This window comes from Argiope bruennichi, chromosome 10 (assembly GCF_947563725.1).
Source record: "Argiope bruennichi chromosome 10, qqArgBrue1.1, whole genome shotgun sequence".
Taxonomy (NCBI): domain Eukaryota; kingdom Metazoa; phylum Arthropoda; class Arachnida; order Araneae; family Araneidae; genus Argiope; species Argiope bruennichi.
Window position 1 is genome coordinate 99,318,043 of NC_079160.1, and position 18,904 is coordinate 99,336,946.

The window sequence follows — 18,904 nt, forward strand, 5'->3', positions numbered from 1 at the left end:
ATATTGCACTTAGAAAGATCTATTTTCGAAAAAAAATTTGCGTACGCAGATACTTGAATTGTACCCATATATAATAGTATAAACACCAGGCAGCTCCAGATACAACACAGCTACGGAAAGCAGTGGATGCCCATATGCGAATTTCATGATCTAGCGGTTCCAACATCATCTTCCAGGCAAATAGCATACATACATCCGTATACCTACTGTTCAGTCACAAATTCGAAAACTCTTCGCGCTTTTGCACAAGCGTCAGGGTGCGTTTATTTCGTCAAAATAAGGGTGAGAGTGAAGATGAAAAGAGATGTTTATATTTAACTATTAAGTGAACTTTGATTATTCACAGATTTAGAAACCGAAAAAATTGCGGATAATTCGTAATATTGTGGAAGAAAGATTCTAATTCGCAATAAAATACTTTAGAACAATTTTCATTTAATGGAAGGGACCTAAAAATTAAATTATGATGAATAAATAAAAGATTTCTATTCTTAAAATTTGATCATTCCCTTTATAAATTCACTAATTTTACAAAATAATAATAATAAAAAATTATATTAAAACAGTTCTTTTTTTTTTATTTGTTATCGAATTTTTTGAGAACATTTTGACATCAACAACTGCAGATAAACTCGGTCACATTTAATGATATAGTATAAAATATTCTTTGTGCCACTCTAGAAAGCTTTTTTGACATTTTAATTAGTCATACAAGCAATCAATATACAATTTTGGGTTAAAATAGAATAGTACGGTCAACACTGACACGACACTCACATACACGTAGGAAAAAATATGAATGAAAAAGATCTAATAGGCCAAAGAATGACGAAAAATTTCAAACATTTTTTTATCTTTCTGCTTCTCGCTCCTTAGCGAGGTAGAGTGGTCGAAATGTGGTAGTCTCAAGTGGTAGTGTCCAATTGTCGAGCAAGCGGTAGGGATATCCGACTGTTGACCCAAGATAAGTTCCTCAATCTCCTGTCTTGTACGGATACATGCTCACCAACCTCTTAGTGTTGTATAGTAATTACGATGCAAGGTGATTTTTCAGATATCTGCAGATGTTTATTTTCATTAGATTTTTGAATTTTTTAAGAAGAAAGATAGAAGAGAGTTTTTTATTTATTTATTGAGTAATCTATATAAAGAAACATTAACAACATAATAGGTATCAAAATTAAATTTGAAAAGGACAAATAAAACAAAAACGTACCTAATCGAAGTCTACGGAAAGGTACTTTTGTTTCTCAACGTATCATCTCTCTGCAGAATAAAATCCACCAAAATTGAAAGGTATAAGATGCTGGTAAAAGGCAGAAAATAAAATCAAGCACAGTTGAAAGAAAAATAAAATATTATATTTTATTTAAAAAAATACATTTCTTGCAAGGTAATGACGAAATTCACAGCTTATTCATAAATACCGCTTATTATAACAGTGAGTTTTGATATAAAAACTTTGTCCTCTGGTATTGGTGGGTAAAAAAATGATTTCATAGAATCCCGGCTTATTCGGCTTTTTTTTTATCCGGTCTGTCCTTTCGCCATATCAGGTCGGATTTTCAGGAGTGTAGTGCATATCATATTGATAACGTTTCTTCATTTGTTTTGATACGTCAATGCCTATTCAGACGAATTTTCCTGGAAAATGCTTAAATATATGCATTACTAATTAAAAGATTTCTTCTTTATATGAGTATGAAGGTGCTTATTTAAACTATTAGTTCGAGAAAATTTTCTACTACATAAATGGCAAGAGTAAGGTTTATCCTTTGTATGAGCTCGATAATGCACATTTAAATTACCTATCTGAGAAAACTGTTTATTACATACATCACAAGAATAAGGTTTTTCGCCTGTATGAGTTCGATAATGACCATTCAAAAAATGTTTCTCAGAAAAAGACTTGCCGCATACATCACAAGAATAGGCTTTTACGTGAATCTTATAATGGATATTTAGAAGATATCTTTCAGGAAATCTTTTCGTACATACATCACATGAATAAGGCTTTTCATTTGTGTGAATTACCAAATGTCTATTTAAAGCACTTTTCGTAGAAAAAAATTTATTACATGCATCACAAGAATAAGGTTTTTCATTCGTATGAGTTCGATAATGCTCAGTTAGATTACATTTCTGAGAAAAACTTTTATTGCATACATCACACGGATAAGGTTTTTCATTTGTATGAATTCGATAATGCTTGGTAAAGTAACTTTTCTGAGAAAAACTTTTATTGCACACATCACAAACATAAGGTTTTTCATTTGTATGAGTTCGATAATGCTTTGTTAAATTACTTTTTTGAGCAAATTCTTTGTTGCACAAAACACATGTATATTTTTCATTCAAATGAATTTGATTATGCTGCATTAAATGAACTTTCCAAGAAAAATTTTTCTTGCATACAATGCAAGAATAGGGTTTTTCAGTTGAATGAGAGCGCAAATGTCTTTTGAAAGACCATCTCTTAGGAAAAACTTTATTGCAGATATCACAGGTGAGAAATTTATCATCCGCGCGAGTTAGGATTTGCACGTTCTCATCAGTATGAGATTCTTTAGAGCACTTATCACTAATCAAATCTTTTTTATCCGATTCGATAGAAGTCTCCATCATTAATCTACTAACAGTTTAATTGAAAACGTAACAGTGATTATTTTTCTTCAGATATTCTTTTCATCTGTACAAATGCCAGCTTCATTTTTTAAAATTCTATTTCGAAGAAAACTGAATCTTCATTACATCTCGGGATTTTCAAAAATCACCTGGAAAAGAAAATGCATTTTATACCATCATTTTATTTTTCCATTAATTGACACCTCTAAAGACTTAAGTGCTTAATGCTTATGATTGGAGGGGGACAGAAATATTAAATTAAAAGAATGAATAAAACTGTTGAAAATAAAACCTAATCGATTATCAAAAACATTTAGTATAGGAGTGGCCATCACACCACAGATTTATTTTAAACTTCTGCAATTCCCTCTCTTAATTATGGTTTGCTATGTTTGTTCAATGATTCGTATCTACACTTTTCTACATATATTTTTTGTCATATAAACGCAATTAAATCCTTTTTACATCCTGTTTTAATTTTAAAAACATTTACTCATTTCAATAGTCTACTTTATTATCAGGCTTGATTTACATAATTTGCAAAATTTACATTTTATTTAAAACCACAAATATATGCAAACCAATTTATACGACTGTCTAAAAAGTGTCCGACCTTTGGCCAGGAAAATATTTTACCTTACATGACGAAATTGGGGCTATAATCATCTTCAAAGCAGGCCTTTTGTACCTTCACACACTTAGGCCACCGATCCTTCCACTGCCGAAAACACTTCAGGAAGTCATCTTTTTGAATGGTGTTCATCTCAATTGTCGCGTTCTGCAGTATCTCTTCTCTACTCTCAAAATGGGATCCTTTCAAGGCATCATCAATTTCGGAAACTACCAGAAGTCGCAAGGAGCCATATCTGGGGAGTAGGGAGATTGAGAGACTGGAATTTCGTGCTTCGCAAAGAAAGTCTGGATCAGGTGTGACGGATGAGCCGGAGCATTGTCACGATACAACTGCCAGTTTTTCGTCATCCAGTCTGATCTTTTACGCCGAACTGCATCTCTGAGTCGGAGTAGAATTTGTTAATAGTACTCTTTTGTCACTGTTTGTCCTTCCAATGCGTATTCGTAACCCTCCCTACCATTTTTGAACCGGTTAAACTACACCTTCACTTGTGTTATCCCCATTGCATTGTCTCCAAACACTTTCTAAATCTTACAAATTGTTTCGCTTTGAGATCAGCAAGCTTTTGAAAAAATTTGATGCAGTATCTTTGCTTAGCTCGTTCAGTCATCTTGAGAGAAATCAAAAATTCGACGAACACTTATGATAGCACCTTGCTCAGCGGCCAGCAGGCAGCGACTGACACACTCGAAGACGGCGGAAAAAAAATCAAGCACGCGAATTAAGTTGTTTCTTCCACTGTAGCATCATTACTGTAAGCAGGAAAACTCAAGGTTGGATAATTTTTAGACAGTCCACGTACATTTAACATTTTCATTGGGCATAACAAAAGTTTCCACATTACGAAGTACTGCATTCAACTTTTATGTATACTTCTGTTTAAGATGTAAGGTAAAAAAGTAGTTGCCCATGTCCCGATATCGATAAGTTTGAATAAAATCATCTTAATCAGAATCAACAAGAATTAGGGGGAAGGGGAAGGGAGACAGTGATCTCCATCAAAAATGGAAAATAGTTTGTCACTGTCTCCTCTATCCATCCACATGATTCTGGCTTCTTCCATTGATTTAAATTTGGAATTTGCAATCAATACATTATTAAAATTTAAATAAAACAGCAAATGAGAAGTAGGAACCAATAAACTCTCCGGTACACAGCATCCCTAGTACCATATAAATACGGTACAATGTTGTATTACACTGGACAATATTTGCAATATTGTGAAATATTGATTGATATATAATATCGCACAATATTATACAATATTGTTCAACAACCTGTGCTACCTAGGAAAATGTCTGGCCCAAATGGGATGAAAATTGATTTCACTCTTTATCCGTTGTATAAAAAAAATCTGTAAATGCAGAACAAACTAAATAAGGAAAAGACAACCAAAATAAGGGAAATTTTCAAAAAAAACAAACAAAAAACATTCTGCATTTAAGGATTTTATGCAGCTTTCAATTTAAGTCATTTCACGGTCCTTTATGGTCATACCCAACGCTTACATTCTCTTAAATATAAAAATAAATTATTGAAGACAAATGCGGCGGTTTGAAACAATTTTCAACAGCTACTAAAATTTTGCTGCAAAGGCCGTAGCCTGGATTTATTTTCTTGAAGGCAGAAACAAAAATATTTTTGTTTGGCCTTTAAAATCATCACAGTTTCAGTCAGGCTAATTTCTCAAAATACGAATCAGCGTACGATTTCGTATCTTTTACATGGAACAGGGTAAATCAATTCCTGTTCAGCATCCGCATCATCCATTCCTCAGAAAAGAATATGAAAATTCAACTAATGATAAAACTAGAATGATTTGAAACCCAGAGGGTAGGTTTGTTCTAATAAAAGGAATAGAGCGAGACATTGTGCACAAAGCAAACAAGAGATATCCACCATTCAAGAAATGGCCACTTACGATTCTCACAAGAGTACAATGAATGATGCACTAATGTATGACAATCACTTCCAGATAATTAAGAACATTTCATTGTTTACCTTGTTGCCATAGAAACTAGAATTTCATTGTAATTGATCATGCATTAGAAAACTGACAAATCTGGTAGATAAGACAGAGGAAGTAGAAGAAATTTTTGATAAATCTGGATTATTTGTGCCCGATGAGGGAAATACAGCGGCCATACAACAATTTGATTAGGAAAACAAGTCGTAAACGGCAACAGTCACTTTAAGAATTAGATGAATAAAATGTGATAAAAAAATTATATTTTATTGATCAAACAAGTCAGAAATGATCTATTTTCATCAAAGAAATGAAAATATGACATTTTTGACAATGGTCACGATTGATTACGTAGTTTAAAAGAGCTATGTGACCAAAATCTTATAAGGGACTATATAAGAGAAAACAAAACTGAACAATTTTGTTGCATGTAATTATGGAATTTTTTAAAACGTTAGTAAAGAATCCTTTTAATATTGCTGCTGTAACTAAATAACTGTTGGAATCAAATTTTACATTTCAGCAAGATAAATGATATTAAGGCTAGAATATCAATAGTAACAGAATAGTTTCAAAATACTATATTATAAAATATAAAGAATATGCAGAATATGAATGTCTCCTTTTATCTTGCTTTATATATGTGTGTGTGTATAAATACATATATTTTTGAGCAGTTTCTGGCCGAAGACAGAGAAGATACTTTGAATTTTTAAATTTCACTTTTATTTCATCCCGGGAGGCATAATTTATATACAAGCAAAAGGCAACGAGATACGTCAATCTAATCGAAGCGAACGGGAAAAGAACGACAGAAATATTTTTCCTGATGATTATATACCATGAGATTCTGATAGGGATTTCTTTACACGTGTCGATTTAGGTAAGATTTATTTTACGTATCTTTCAAACGAATTTGTTTAGGTTGGCAGATTTTTATCCCTTCATTCGGAGCGGAGAACTGCTGATATAAGCATTTTTAAAGAGCTTCTGTTGCATTAATGACATAAAAAAAGGTGGAATTCGATCAGGAATTAAGACAATATTTTAGAATGAAATAATATGGTCTAATTTAAGATAAAGATTAAAAATCATTATATATATATATACTATATATATATATATATATATAAAAGTATTAGAATCAAGTTAATAGGAAAAACAAAAACCAAATAAAAATTAAACCAAAAAAATTATTAAAAAATATTAAAAAAGAATCCGGCCTGATATATTTTTAATATTTTTTAATAATTTTTGGGTTTAATTTTTATTTGGTTTTTGTTTTTCCTATTAACTTGATTCTAATACTTTTGTATCAATTCATCTGTGTTTTAGAAGTAGCTGCAATTGCGCTCTCTAAATACTATGAAGTTCCTTTTTGGTTTTAGTTTAAATAGGTAATAAATTTTAGTTGCGATTTCGAAACTGTTTTGTTTCGTTTTCATTTTAGTTTCGTTTTCAAACTTTTTCTTACTTTAGATTGGTTATATATATATATATATATATATATATATATATATATATATATATATATATATATATTTAAAAAATAAATATGCTCTCAGTTTTTTGAGTTTAGAGCCATCATAAATAATATTCTCCAGCTTGATTTTGACATCACAATATACCAAGACAGTATAATAATATATATTTAGAATATCAATATATACAGACACAAGCTTGGAACCAAAGAAACTGGACTTCATATAATAATGAATTGTGGCAAAGATAAATAACAAGAATTAAATAAGTAATATTAATATTTTAAATATTTTTATTTTATTACATAGATTCTATGTAAGATAGATTAAAGAAGAAAATTCTTCTATTTATATGTAAAATGAGGGGGAAAGTAAACATATTACTAATGGAAAGATTCTTCTAATGAAAAAGAAAAGAAAATTTTGCCTATCATGGATTTATTTTACAAAAATTATTTTTATCAATTTTAACTACAAAGTATATTTCAAGAAATTTAAATATTTAGAATTATTTGCATTTTCTTACATATAATAATCACAAAAAAAATCATATAATTAAAAATAAAGCAGCTACAAAGTGAGTGATAAAGCAGCTACAAAGCATTTTATATAGCATGTCAAATAAAATATTGAAAAATACTGACATCCCTTGTAATGAAAAGAATCAAATCCACACTTGCAGATAGAAAAAAAAAATCCTTTATTTTTGTTTGAACTCAAATAAGTTTAAAACAATCCTTTGGCTGTGCTTATATCAGATTCTTTTAATTAAACATATTACCAATAAGAAAATAATGATAGCCACCTATTTAAGTTATGGGAAGTTAACAAGAAGGTTTAAGAATATTTTATCCTTCCAAAAATAGACATTTTTACAGATATTTAAATTTTTAAATTGTATTACAGTGTACACAATTTAATACAGTTAAATTGTATTAAATTGTATTACAATTGTATTAAATTGTATTAAATTTTATTAAATTTTTAAATTGTATTACAATTAAAAATAAGAGAATAATGCAAAATTTACATAATTCAGGAGATCATGATAACATCTTGTAATCATGATCATTTGGCACATTTATCAATTCTCATGAAAATTATCAGAAAAAAAAACACTTACTATTTTATGGTATTATTCTGGAAGAATAAAAATGAATTTGTTCCAAACCTTATCTTTAACTAAAAATATTTTATAATTTAATTAGTATCTTCAAAATATGCTTAATTTTTTTTTATTTTCTGGAGATTTGCTTAGCTAAAATGGGGATATATTTTAATAATACAATGATAATAAAAAAATCTTAGAAATTAAATAAAATTTTAAAAATTCATTTAACCTTAGCAATATAGATTTCAAAATGACTATAGCATATTAATTAAATGCTGAAAAATATTAATAATGCTTAAATATGAAAAAAATTAATCACTTCCTGCAGAGAATAGCTAAAGGCTGCAGATAGCTGTAGCTATTAGCTATAACTGCAAATAGCTTTAAAAATATAACATTAACATTTTGGTATAAAATAAAAAGATTCTTCATCATTCCTATTGGAATCATACAATGTTTCCCCATTTGTTCTGTTCCTTCAAAATCTTACTATTTCCTATTATGACAATAAAATAGCGCTGAAAAGATTTATGTTAAGTTCAGTTCGATAGAAATGAAATAAATAAGAAATGCAAGAAAATATATTTGATGCTAAGATTAGAGCTATTTAAGGTGAATTAAAGGTCTTAAAATAACTCTTCCTACATGATATCTTTATATCAAGACAATTTCTTAATGCTTTGTTTAAATTTATAAGTACAAATCAAGAAGTTTCTCTTTTACCTCAGATGAATGCTTGACTCCATACTACAGTTTGTTTACATTTTTGGTAGAGACACTTTCTTCATGTTGATAGTTAGCGATTGGCTCTAATGGCACAGAGTTCACTTTCAGAAAGAATCTGCTCTCCCGAGTCCGCAGCGTGAACGGCTCAATCTGAATCAGACAAAACAGACCTGAGTATTGTTCACTTTTATAGAATAATTGCTTTGGGGGAATTTATTTCTATAATAAGCACCCGAAAATGTAGAATTGTAAAGTCCTCTATGTTTTCCTCTTCATCTTATTTTTAATTCTTGTACATTTTAATTTTTGTAAGATGGCAACACTGGTTGCCTAGCAACAAGGGATATCATAAAAAAAAATCAGTTGTGTTCTTTTTTTAAGTCATAGTGTCATCTAATTTTGTTCATTTAACGAGTTAATATTTAAAGAGTTAATAAACTTTTAACATAAAATATCCACTTTAGAATGCGGTAAATTTGTATCAATAATACTACTAAGTTCTGTTGAAGTCTATAATTTTGTCTAAAAATCTAACAGGTTAGTAAAATTGCTGCGTACACCGAAATTTTTCAAAACGCTATAAATATTTTTTAATACAAAAAAAAAACACACACACAATTTCTTAGAATAGTCAATCGCATTCCTGTCTACATATAGATAGAGCTAAATTTACATATTTATTAAGATCTTTACGACAATATTATACTGAAATTAAATTTTCTTTCATTTTTTAAAGAAGATAAGAATATATGATGAATTCTGATAATGATATTCTTTGCAATAGAAGATTCTTTACTTGAAGAAATCTGATAAATTTAATTTTAAAAAAGTCATTGTGTCAAATCGGATGTGAACTCCTTCAAACTATCAGAGTTTTGGTCAATAAATTAAATATCGAATATATACCGCAAATTCGAGTCTGCAATTTCATAGTTTTGAATCATCATTAATGAATAGATCGCACTGAATCATCATTAATGAATAGATACCAAGCTCATTTAAGGTAATAAAAACTGTTTAAAAATAAAGATAGTTTCTTATTTGATTATAAGAAAGCATGAATTCATCAGTATGAGAGGTAAATAACTCTCTCTTGCTGATTTGATTTGTATTTTGACTATGAAGAGACAGTACAGGGAACTCTGCCCTTTCAAAATGTTCATTACACTTTTGCCAGTCATTATGTAATACCATGTCAAATATATTACCAAAATTAATTATCATTTGATATAATTAAAATTGCCTTTCTAATGGTATTTCTTGTTGTTCTGAATATTTATTTGATTGTCAATAATAATTTTTAAAAAATCTGGTTCTCTTTTTAAAAAGAAATGTTACATTATGAAATAGTTGTGAATGATTTGTAGGGATATCCAACTGTTGACCCAAGGTAAAGTTCCTCAATCTCCTGTCTTGTACGCATACATGCTCACCAAACTCCTAGGGCTGTATAGTAATTACGATGAAAGGTGCATTGTCAGATATCTGCAAATGTTTATTTTTGTTAGATTTTTTAAGAAGAAAGATAGAAGAGGTTTTTTTATTGAGTAATCTATATAAAGAAACATTAACAACATAATAGGTATCAAAATTAAATTTAAAAAGGACAAATAAAACAAAAACGTACCTAATCGAAATCTATGGAAAGGTACTTTTGTTTCTCAACGTATCATCTCTCTGCAGAATAAAATCCACCAAAATTGAAAGGTATAAGATGCTGATAAAAGGCAGAAAATAAAATCAAGCACAGTTGGAAGAAAAATAAAATATTATATTTTATTAAAAAAAATACATTTCTTGCAAGGTAATGACGAAATTCACAGCTTATTCATAAATACCGCTTATTATAACAGAGAGTTTTGATATAAAAACTTTGTCCTCTGGTATTGGTGGGTAAAAAAATTATTTCATAAAATCCCGGCTTATTCGGTTTTTTTTTTTTTTTTTTTTTTTAATCCGGTCTGTCCTTTTGCAATATCAGGTCGGATTTTCAGGAGTGTAGTGCATATCATATAACGTTTCTTCATTTGTTTTGATACATCAATGCCTATTCAGACGAACTTTCCTGGAAAATGCTTGAATATATGCATTACTAATTAAAAGATTTCTTCTTTAAATGAGTATGAAGGTGCCTATTTAAACTATAAGTTCGAGAAAATTTTCTACTACATACATGGCAAGAGTAAGGTTTTTCCTTTGTATGAGCTCGATAATGCACATTTAAATTACCTATCTGAGAAAACTGTTTATTACATACATCACAAGAATAAGGCTTTTCGCCTGTATGAGTTCGATAATGACCATTCAAAAAAATTTTCGCAGAAAAAGACTTGCCGCATACATCACAAGAATAGGCTTTTACATGAATCTTATAATGGATATTTAGAAGATATCTTTCAGGAAATCTTTTCGTACATACATCACAGGAATAAGGTTTTTCATTTGTGTGAATTACCAAATGTCTATTTAAAGCATTTTTCGTAGAAAAACATTTATTACATGCATCACAGGAATAAGGCTTTTCATTTGTGTGAATTACCAAATGTCTATTTAGAGCACTTTTCGTAGAAAAAAATTTATTACATGCATCACAAGAATAAGGTTTTTCATTCGTATGAGTTCGATAATGCTCAGTTAGATTATATTTCTGAGAATAACTTTTACTGCATACATCACACGAATACGGTTTTTCATTTGTATGGATTCGATAATGCTTAGTAAAGTAACTTTTCTGAGAAAAACTTTTATTGCATACATCACAAACATAAGGTTTTTCATTTGTATGAGTTCGATAATGCTTTGTTAAACTACTTTTTTGAGCAAATTCTTTGTTGCACAAAACACATGTATATTTTTCATTCAAATGAATTTGATTATGCTGCATTAAATGAACTTTCCAAGAAAAATTTTTCTTGCATACAATGCAAGAATAGGGTTTTTCAGTTGAATGAGAGCGCAAATGTCTTTTGAAAGACCATCTCTTAGGAAAAACTTTATTGCAGATATCACAGGTGAGAAATTTATCATCCGTGCGAGTTAGGATTTGCACGTTCTCATCAGTATGAGATTCTTTAGAGCACTTATCACTAATCAAATCTTTTTTATCCGATTCGATAGAAGTCTCCATCATTAATCTACTAACAGTTTAATTGAAAACGTAACAGTGATTATTTTTCTTCAGATATTCTTTTCATCTGTACAAATGCCAGCTTCATTTTTTAAAATTCTATTTCGAAGAAAACTGAATCTTCATTACATCTCGGGATTTTCAAAAATCACCTGGAAAAGAAAATGCATTTTATACCATCATTTTATTTTTCCATTAATTAACACCTCTAAAGACTTAAGTGCTTAATGCTTATGATTGGAGGGGGACTGAAATATTAAATTAAAAGAATGAATAAAACTGTTGAAAATAAAACCTAATCGATTATCAAAAACATTTAGTATAGGAGTGGCCATCACACCACAGATTTATTTTAAACTTCTGCAATTCCCTCTCTTAATTATAGTTTGCTATGTTTGTTCAATGATACGCATCTACACTTTTCTAGATATATTTTTTTGTCATATAAACGCAATTAAATCCTTTTTACATCTGTTTTAATTTTAAAAACATTTACTCATTTCAATAGTCTACTTTATTATCAGGCTTGATTTACATAATTTGCAAAATTTACATTTTATTTAAAACCACAAATATATGCAAACCAATTCATACGACTGTCTAAAAAGTGTCTGACCTTTGGCCAGAAAAAAATATTTTACCTTACTTGACGAAATTGGGGCCATAATCATCTTCAAAACAGACCCTTTGCACCTTCACACATTTTGTCCACCGATCCTTCCACTGCCGAAAAAACTTCTGGAAAGCATCTTTTCTCAATTGTTGCGTTCTGCAGTATCTCTTCTCTACTCTCAAAACGGGATCCTTTCAGGGATCATCAATTTCGGAAACAGCCAGAATTCGCAAGGAGCCATATCTGGGGAGTAGGGAGGTTGAGAGATGACTGGAATTCCGTGCTCCGCAAAGAAAGTCTGGATCAGGTGTGACGAATGAGCCAGGGCATTATCACGATGCAACTGCCAGTTTTTTGTCATCCAGAGGTCTGGTCTTTTGCGCCGAACTGCATCTCTGAGTCGGAGTAGAATTTGTTAATAGTATTCTTTTGTTACTGTTTGTCCTTCTAATGCGTATCGTAATCTTCCCCACCATTTTTGTACCGATTAAATTACACCTTCACTTGTGTTATCTTCATTGCATTGTCTCCAAACACTTTCTAAATCTTACAAACTGTTTCGCTTTGAGATCACGAAGCTTTTGAAAAAATTTGATGCAGTATCTTTGCTTAGTTTGTTCAGTCATCTTGAGAGAAATCAAAAATTCGATGAACACTTATGATAACACCTTGCTCAGCGGCTAACAGGCAGCGACTGACACACTCGAAGACGGCGAAAAAAAAATTCAAGCACGCGAATTAAGTTGTCTCTTCCACTGTAGCATCATTACTGTAAACAGGAAAACTCATGGTTGGATACTTTTTAGACAGCCCTCGTACATTTAACATTTTCATTGGGCATAGTAGAAGTTTCCGCATTACAAAGTACTGCATTCAACTTTTATGTCTACTTCTGGTTAAGATGTAAGGTAAAAAAGTAGTTGTCCATGTCCCGATATCGATAAGTTTGAATAAAATCATCTTAATCAGAATCAACCAGAATTAGGGGGAAGGGGAAGGGAGACAGTCATCTCCATCACAAATGGAAAATAGTTTTGTCACTGTCTCCTCTACCCATCCACATGATTCTGGCTTCTTCCATTGATTTAAATTTAGAATTTGCAATCAAAACATCGTTATAATTTAAATAAAACAGCAAATGAGAAGAAGGAACAAATAAACCCTCGGTACGCAGCATCCCATGTACCATATAAATACGGTACAATTAGGGATTGCAATACCGGTATACCGGGATACCGAATACCGGTATTTTGAGCCAATTGTACAATTTCGTAATACCGGTATTCACAAGTTTAAATACCGGTTTTTCGGTATTTACTAGAAATTTCTAAAATTGTCTCCTCTATATGTTCAGGTATCGCGAACCTAGCAAAATAGTATACGTTTTTGTTTTTATGTCTCCCTAACGGGCGAAATTAATCAGCCAATTAATGGCTTAAATCTAAATTAGCGAAACATGGATTATCCCTGAAAGAAAATATTGTATCCATAACGACTGATGGGGCCACAATTATGAAAAAAGTTGGAAAGTTGATTGGTGCAAAGCAGCAGTTGTGCTATGCACATGGAATTCAATTAGGAGTAATAGATGTATTATACCAAAAAAAAAAAAAAATAAAGAACAGATGAATCCAAATACTGTGGATATAGAAATTTCGGATTCCAACTTTGAAGAGAGTAAGAGTGAGAGTGATATTGACAATGAAGATAATGACAATGTAATTCTTGAAGAAGATATTGCTAATAAGGATGAAATATTAACCTATCAAGAATTGCTTCCTATAATTTATAAAGTTCGAAAAATTGTTAAGAAATTTAAATATTCCCCTATAAAAAGGATATATTACTAAAATATATACTAACTGAAAATAAAATAGAATATATGTTAATATTAGATTCTAAAACAAGTTGGAACAGTTTACTCCTAATGATGGAACGATTTTTGAAACTGAGAAATCCAATTCAAAAAGCAATAACCGACCTAAACCTGTAAATTAATTTTTCAGATAGTGAATTCAACTTAATATCCAGAACTATATCAGCTCTACCTCCAATAAAACTGACTATTGAGGCATTATGGCGGAGAGATTCTAATTTATTAACAGCTAATGCAACAATAAATTTCATGATGCAGTCACTGAAAGAACAGTACACATCACTATCTGAAGAATTATAGATTACATTGAAAAATCGCACAGAAGATAGGCATTCCAAAATAGAAAATGTCTTATGATATTTACATAATTATAATGATTTTAAAAATGAAAAAGAAAAGAAAAGAACCAATTCAGATGTGATTTTTAGAGTAAATTTTCTTAAAATTTTTTACCCACAAACCTATCCAGATTCAGAAGAATTCGGTTCAATTATCGAAGATTATGATGTCACTACTGTCGATAGTGAAAAGGAATTGTTTCTTGAACAAAAATTAGAATTAGCGATAAATAAAAAAATCTCAACGAACCAAAATACAATACAAAAATTAGCTATATCCAAAACCATCCGACAAGAAATCGATTTGTTTGAAGATGAGGGATTTAGAGGTAAATACTCGGAAAAAGTATATCGCGTATTGCTAACAGTACCACCATCTAGCGTAGATGCCGACAGAGCGTTTTCGACAGCTGGTCATTTTTACACAAAATTACTTTTCAGGCTTAATGACAGTACAATTGATGATTATGTTGTTTAAGATCACATTTCAAAAATTTGTAATAGTATCTTAGACTGAATAGTGATACACTTTTTTTGTGATTTAAATAAATAAGATATTTCTTTACTTTTTTGTGATTATATACTGTTATAATTTATAACTTACAAATTATTTTTTGTGATATTTACACTCTCTAACAAAACTGGCAAATAAAACAAAGGAACGCCTGTGTTTTCTTTTTTTTCTAAAATTTCTGATACCGGTATTAAAACCGGTATCCCGGTATTAAGATTTAAAAAATACCGAATACCGGTATTGAAATTTTGGTCCGGTATTGCACTCCCTAGGTACAATATTGTATGACACTGGACAATATTCGCATTATTGTGGAATATTGATTAATATCATATAATATCGTACAATATTATACAATATTGTTCAACAACCTGTGCTACCTAGGAAAATGTCTGGCCCAAATGGGATGAAAATTGATTTCACTCTTTACCCGTTGTTAAAAGAAAATCGATACATGCGGGACAACCTAAATAAGAGAAAGACAACCAAAATAAGGGAAAGTATTTTTTTTAAAAACATTTTTCACTTAAGGATTTTATGCAGCTTTCAATTTAAGTCATTTCACGGTCTTTTATGGTCATACCCAAAGCTTACATTCTCTTAAATATAAAAAATAAATTACTGAAGACAAATGCAACGGTTTGAAATAATTTTCAACAGCTACTAAAATTTTGTAGCAAAGGCAGTAGTCTGGATTTATTTTCTTGAAGGCGAAAACAAAAATGTTTTCGTTTGGTCCTTAAAATCATCACAGTTTTGTTCAGGCTAGTTTCTTAAAATAAGACTTAGCGTACGATTTCGCATCTTTTACGTGCATTAGGGTAAATCAATTCCTATTCAGCATCTGCATCATCCATTTCACACAAAAGAATAAGAAAATTCAACAAATGATAAAACTAGAATGATTTGAAACCCAGAGGGTAGGTTTGTTCTAATAAAAGGAATAGAGCGAGACATTGTGCACAAAGCAAACAAGAGATATCCACCATTCAAGAAATGGCCACTTACGATTCTCACAAGAGTACAATGAATGATGCACTAATGTATGACAATCACTTCCAGATAATTAAGAACATTTCATTGTTTACCTTGTTGCCATAGAAACTAGAATTTCATTGTAATTGATCATGCATTAGAAAACTGACAAATCTGGTAGATGAGACAGAGGAAGTAGAAGACATTTTTGATAAATCTGGATTATTTATGCTCGATGAGGGAAATACGGCGGCCATACGACCATTTGATTACGAAAACAAGTCGTATACGACAACAGCCACTTTGAGAATTAGAAGAATATAATTTGATTAAAAAAAAATTATATTTTATTGATCAAACAAGTCAGAAATGATCTATTTTCATCAATGAAAATATAGCATTTTTGATAATGGTCACGATTGATTATGTAGTTTAAAAGAGCTATATGGCCAAAATCTTATATGGGACTATATAAGAGAAAACAGAACTGAAAAATTTTGTTGCATGCAATTATGGAATTTTTTAAACCTTAGTAAAGAATCCTTTGAATATTGCTGCTGCAACTAAATAGCTATTGGAATCAAATTTTATATTTCAGCAAGATAAATGATAATAAGATTAGAAAACCAATAGTAACAGAATAGTTTCAAGATACTATATTATAAAAGAAAAAGAATATGCAGAATATTAATGTCTCCTTTTATCTTGCTTTATATATGTGTGTGTGTATAAATACATATATTTTTGAGCAGTTTCTGGCCGAAGACAGAGAAGATACTTTGAATTTCTAAATTTCACTTTTATTTCATCCCGGGAGGCATAATTTATATACAAGCAAAAGGCAACGAGATACGTCAATCTAATCGAAGCGAACGGGAAAAGAACGACAGAAATATTTCTCCTGATGATTATATACCATGAGATTCTGATAGGGATTTCTTTACACGTGTCGATTTAGGTAAGATTTATTTTAAGTATCTTTCAAACGAATTTGTTTAGGTTGGCAGATTTTTATCCCTTCATTCGGAGCGGAGAACTGCTGATATAAGCATTTTTAAAGAGCTTCTGTTGCATTAATGACATAAAAAAAGGTGGAATTCCATCAGGAATTAAGAGAATATTTTAGAATGAAATAATATGGTCTAATTTAAGATAAAGATTAAAAATCATTATATATATATATATATATATATATATATATATATATATATATATTTAAAAAATAAATATGCTCTCAGTTTTTTGAGTTTAGAGATATCATAAATAATATTCTCCAGCTTGATTTTGACATCACAATATACCAAGACAGTATAATAATATATATTTAGAATATCAATATATACAGACACAAGCTTGGAACCAAAGAAACTGAACTTCATATAATAATGAATTGTGGCAAACATAAATAACAAGAATTAAATAAGTAATATTAATATTTTAAATATTTTTATTTTATTACATAGATTCTATGTAAGATAGATTAAAGAAGAAAATTCTTCTATTTATATGTAAAATGAGGGGGAAAGTAAACATATTACTAATGGAAAGATTCTTCTAATGAAAAAGAAAAGAAAATTTTGCCTATCATGGATTTATTTTACAAAAATTATTTTTATCAATTTTAACTACAAAGTATATTTTAAGAAATTTAAATATTTAGAATTATTTGCATTTTCTTACATATAATAATCACAAAAAAAATCATATAATTAAAAATAAAGCAGCTACAAAGCATTTTATATAACATGTAAAATAAAATATTAAAAAATACTGACATCCCTTGTAATGAAAAGAATCAAATCCACACTTGCAGATAGAACAAAAAAAAAAAAAAAAAAAAAAAAAAAAAAAAATCCTTTATTTTTATTTGAACTCAAATAGGTTTAAAACAATCCTTTGGCTGTGCTTATATCAGATTCTTTTAGTTGAGCATATTACCAATAAGAAAATAATGATGGCCACCTATTTAAGTTATGGGAAGTTAACAAGAAGGTTTAAGAATATTTTATCCTTCCAAAAATAGAGATTTTTACAGATATTTAAATTTTTAAATTGTATTACAGTGAATTAAAAATAAGAGAATAATGCAAAATTTACATAATTCAGGAGATCATGATAACATCTTGTAATCATGATCATTTGGCACATTTATCAATTCTCATAAAAATTATCAGAAAAAAACACTTATTATTTTATGGCATTATTCTGAAAAAATAAAATTGAATTTGTTCCTAACCTTATCTTTAACTAAAAATATTTTATAATTTAATTAGTATCTTCAAGATATGCTTCATTTTTTAATTTTCTGGAGATTTGCTTAGCTAAAATGGGGATATATTTTAATGATACAATGATAATCAAAAGAATCTTAAAAATTAAATAAAGCTTTAAAAATTCATTTAACCTTAGCAATATAGATTTCAAAATAACTACAGCATACTAATTAAATGCTGAAAAATATTAATAATGCTTGGATAGGAAAAAAATTAATTACTTCCTGCAGAGAATAAAAGAAATTCAGATAGCTTTAAAAATATAACATTAACAATTTTGGTATAAAATAAGGAGATTCTTCATCATTCCTATTGGAATCATACAATGTTTCCCCATTTCATCTGTTCCTTCAAAATCTTACTTTTTCCTATTATGACAATAAAATAGCGCTGAAAAGATTTATGTTAAGTTCAGTTCGATAGAAATGAAATAAATAAGAAATGCAAGGAAATATATTTGATGCTAAGATTAGAGCTATTTAAGGTGAATTAAAGGTCTTAAAATAATTCTTCCTGCATGATATCTTTATATCATGACAATTTCTTAATGCTTTGTTTAAATTTATAAGTACAAATCAAGAAGTTTCTCTTTTACCTCAGATGGCTGCTTGACTCCATACTACAGTTTGTTTACATTTTTGGTAG

General features: G+C 29.6%; 2 protein-coding genes across 3 annotated transcripts in view; both read right to left on the reverse strand.

The window, feature by feature from the left end:
- Positions 1 to 1,392: 1,392 nt before the first annotated feature.
- Positions 1,393 to 18,888, reverse strand: LOC129988229 (oocyte zinc finger protein XlCOF19-like). 2 transcript variants are annotated; one of them, XM_056096399.1, is made up of 3 exons: positions 18,855 to 18,888; positions 8,541 to 8,693; positions 1,393 to 2,774 (listed from the first exon to the last, which is right to left on the reverse strand). In XM_056096399.1, exon 3 carries the CDS (start codon positions 2,623 to 2,625, stop codon positions 1,672 to 1,674), a length of 954 nt encoding a protein of 317 aa, XP_055952374.1. In that variant the 5' UTR covers positions 2,626 to 2,774; positions 8,541 to 8,693; positions 18,855 to 18,888; the 3' UTR covers positions 1,393 to 1,671. The 2 variants fall into 2 exon arrangements, with proteins under 2 accessions (XP_055952374.1, XP_055952375.1); XM_056096400.1 differs by lacking the exons at positions 1,393 to 2,774; positions 8,541 to 8,693 and adding an exon at positions 11,858 to 12,678 and having other exon boundaries at positions 18,855 to 18,885.
- The window catches only part of LOC129987672 (gastrula zinc finger protein XlCGF57.1-like), a 38,627-nt gene continuing 30,016 nt past the window's right edge, over positions 10,294 to 18,904 (reverse strand). The window contains exon 4 of the mRNA XM_056095627.1: positions 10,294 to 11,690. Coding sequence (XP_055951602.1) covers positions 10,636 to 11,690 — 1,055 coding nt within the window. The 3' untranslated portion in view covers positions 10,294 to 10,635. The remainder of the gene's footprint in view (positions 11,691 to 18,904) is intronic.

Coding starts and splice junctions, on each gene's coding strand:
- LOC129988229 (XM_056096399.1), bottom strand. CDS start 2,625: ATGATGGAGACTTCTATCGAATCGGATAAAAAAGATTTGATTAGTGAT.